At 51.7% G+C, this 2,341-nt stretch overlaps 1 protein-coding gene across 1 annotated transcript in view; it reads right to left on the bottom strand.

Moving 5' to 3' along the window:
- Window positions 1–811: 811 nt before the first annotated feature.
- The window catches only part of NMT1 (N-myristoyltransferase 1), a gene marked incomplete at its 5' end in the record, with an annotated part of 27,099 nt that continues 25,569 nt past the window's right edge, over window positions 812–2,341 (bottom strand). Inside the window, one exon of the mRNA XM_015423336.1 lies at window positions 812–1,173. Coding sequence (XP_015278822.1) covers window positions 1,153–1,173 — 21 coding nt within the window. The remainder of the gene's footprint in view (window positions 1,174–2,341) is intronic.

Raw genomic sequence — 2,341 nt, 5'->3', positions numbered from 1 at the left:
TAGCGAGTCTGTGCAAACCACGGCCAGCGACGGTTCTTGCCACATCCTTCCAGGTGAAAGGAACACACAGTGTCGTTTTTCCAAGGCTAGACAATTCAAAGAGTCTACAGGAGTGACTGTCGGTGCAGCTCAGGTACGTTTGGAAGAATCATTGGTGCCTTATATGGTGTTGCCGGAAAGCCCCAGAGGAGGGGGGAAATGGGGGGTGGTGGAGCTGCGGTTCAAAGTACTGCACGCTTCCCCCCACCCCTGACAGCTGCAGCGAAGGGCTCCGCCCACAGAGGAAAGCACGGCAGACGTGAATGGCTGTTAGTGGCTGGTGATCCAAGCGTTGCCACAACAGATCAATCGGTGCAAGTCCACGAGTGGTCAAAATGTATCTGCTCTGCACGTCATAGGATGGCAAAACAAGGATGGAAGTCTTGGGGCTGCTAGGCGACAAATCCCCCCCCCCCCAGCAGCCACTGAAATAGCCCTTCGGAAAAAAGCAAACAGGACTTTGTTTGGAAAAGGCCTTCGCTCCGTGCACAGCGCAGAAAATGAAGTAAACTCTCAGTCCGGGCCCACCGCAGCCCAGAGCCACGAGGCAGCGTGAACATCTCCTGGGGCACGCAAAACCGCCCGATCCAGCTGGGTGAAGGAACAGACCGGATTGAAGTCGTACCATCTACTGGCCCACCTCCCTCCACCAAAAGAAGGAGAAGAAGAAGAACAAAACTCTGGGACTCTTCTCCCCTCTGGTTTGCTTTCAGGTGAACACCAAACATTGTTATAATATAGAATATATATATATTTTATTATTATTCACCCGTTAACTCCAATATATGTCAATCGTGAGCCAATTTTCAGCAGTTACATTCCCTTGATCGTATTTGTATGAAAATGTGATTAATCGGTGTGTGTGTGTGTGTGTGGGTGCCGGGGGAGGGGAAGAGAGGCCAACTGCTGATGCCGGATGCGTTGGTGCGCTCCAAGGCACACGGGACAATCACCAGAAGTGTCAGTGGATGCGTTGCGAGGCCAGGCCGGTGGGTGCCGTCTCCTCAGCAGAAGGTTCTCACCTCTGCGGGAACAGGGTCCGTGCGGACCGGATCCTTCCTCTCTGGCCCAGCTCTTCAGTGGCTCTGCCCACACTTCTCCAGGGACTACTGATTACTGCAGCACCAGGCCTACCTATGGAGAACAGCGAGGATAAAGGGAAGCGTTAAGATCTGCCCTGCCTCACATCAGCCTGTGATTCCGCAGGCCCACTTCTATTGATTTCATTCGCATGCCACCTCCACAGAGACGTACCCCACAGGGGAAGCAGAGCTCCAGCAGTTTACAACCCGGGCAGAGACGCAGATGTACAGAATCCATTCTCTCCCTCTTTCATTCTCCCCCAAGCATGCACATAAAACACACGGGAAAGGCAACTCCATGTACAAAAGGGGAATATTTAGTTTGTCTTTCAGGAACTGAACTGAAAACAAATCAGCCAGTATCATCATGCCGCTGTATAAATCGACGGTGCGACCTCATTTGGAGCACTGTGCACAGTTCTGGTCACCACACCTCAAAAAGGATATTATAGCATTGGAAAAAGTGCAGAAAAGGGCAACTCGTATGATGAAAGGGTGGGAACACTTTCCCTATGAAGAAAGGTTGAAGCGCTTGGGGCTCTTCTGCTTGGAGAAACAAGGGCTGAGGGGTGACATGATTGAGGTTTATAAGATTATGCATGGGACAGAGCAGGTAGAGAAAGAGGTACTCTTCTCCTTTTCTCACAATATAAGGACTCGTGGGCACTCAATGAAATTGCTGAGCGGTCGGGTTAGAAGAAGAAGAAGAGAAGAGATTGGATTTATACCCCGCCCTTCACTTGGGAGTCTCAGAGCGTCTTACAGACTCCTTTCCCTTCCCCTCCCCACAACAGACACCCTGTGAGGTAGGTGGAGCTGAGAGAACTCTGACACAAACTGCTCTTTTTCAAGGACAGCTGTGCCAGAGCTTGTGACTGACCCAAGGTCACATCAGCAGGTGCAAGTGGAGGAGTGGGGAATCAAACCCGGTTCTCCCAGACTATAGTCCGCACACTTAACCACCAAACGGATAAAAGGAAGTACTTCTTCACCCAAAGAGTGATGAACACAGGGAATTCACTGCCACAGGAAGTGGTGGCGGCTACAAGCATGGGCGGCTTCAAAAGGGAATTAGATAAGCATATGGAGCAGAGGTCCCATCAGTGGCTATGAGCCACAAGGTATAGATAGGGACTCTGGGGCAAGGGATGCTCTGTCATCTTGGTGCTTGGGGGGGGGGGTCAACAGGGGGAGGGCTTCTAATGTCCTGGCCCCCCGGG

Source organism: Gekko japonicus, unplaced genomic scaffold, assembly GCF_001447785.1.
Source record: "Gekko japonicus isolate JY-2015 unplaced genomic scaffold, Gekko_japonicus_V1.1 scaffold1434, whole genome shotgun sequence".
Lineage (NCBI taxonomy): Eukaryota > Metazoa > Chordata > Lepidosauria > Squamata > Gekkonidae > Gekko > Gekko japonicus.
The sequence above is the reverse complement of the archived record's forward strand: the minus strand, read 5'-3'. Positions and strand labels throughout refer to the sequence as shown.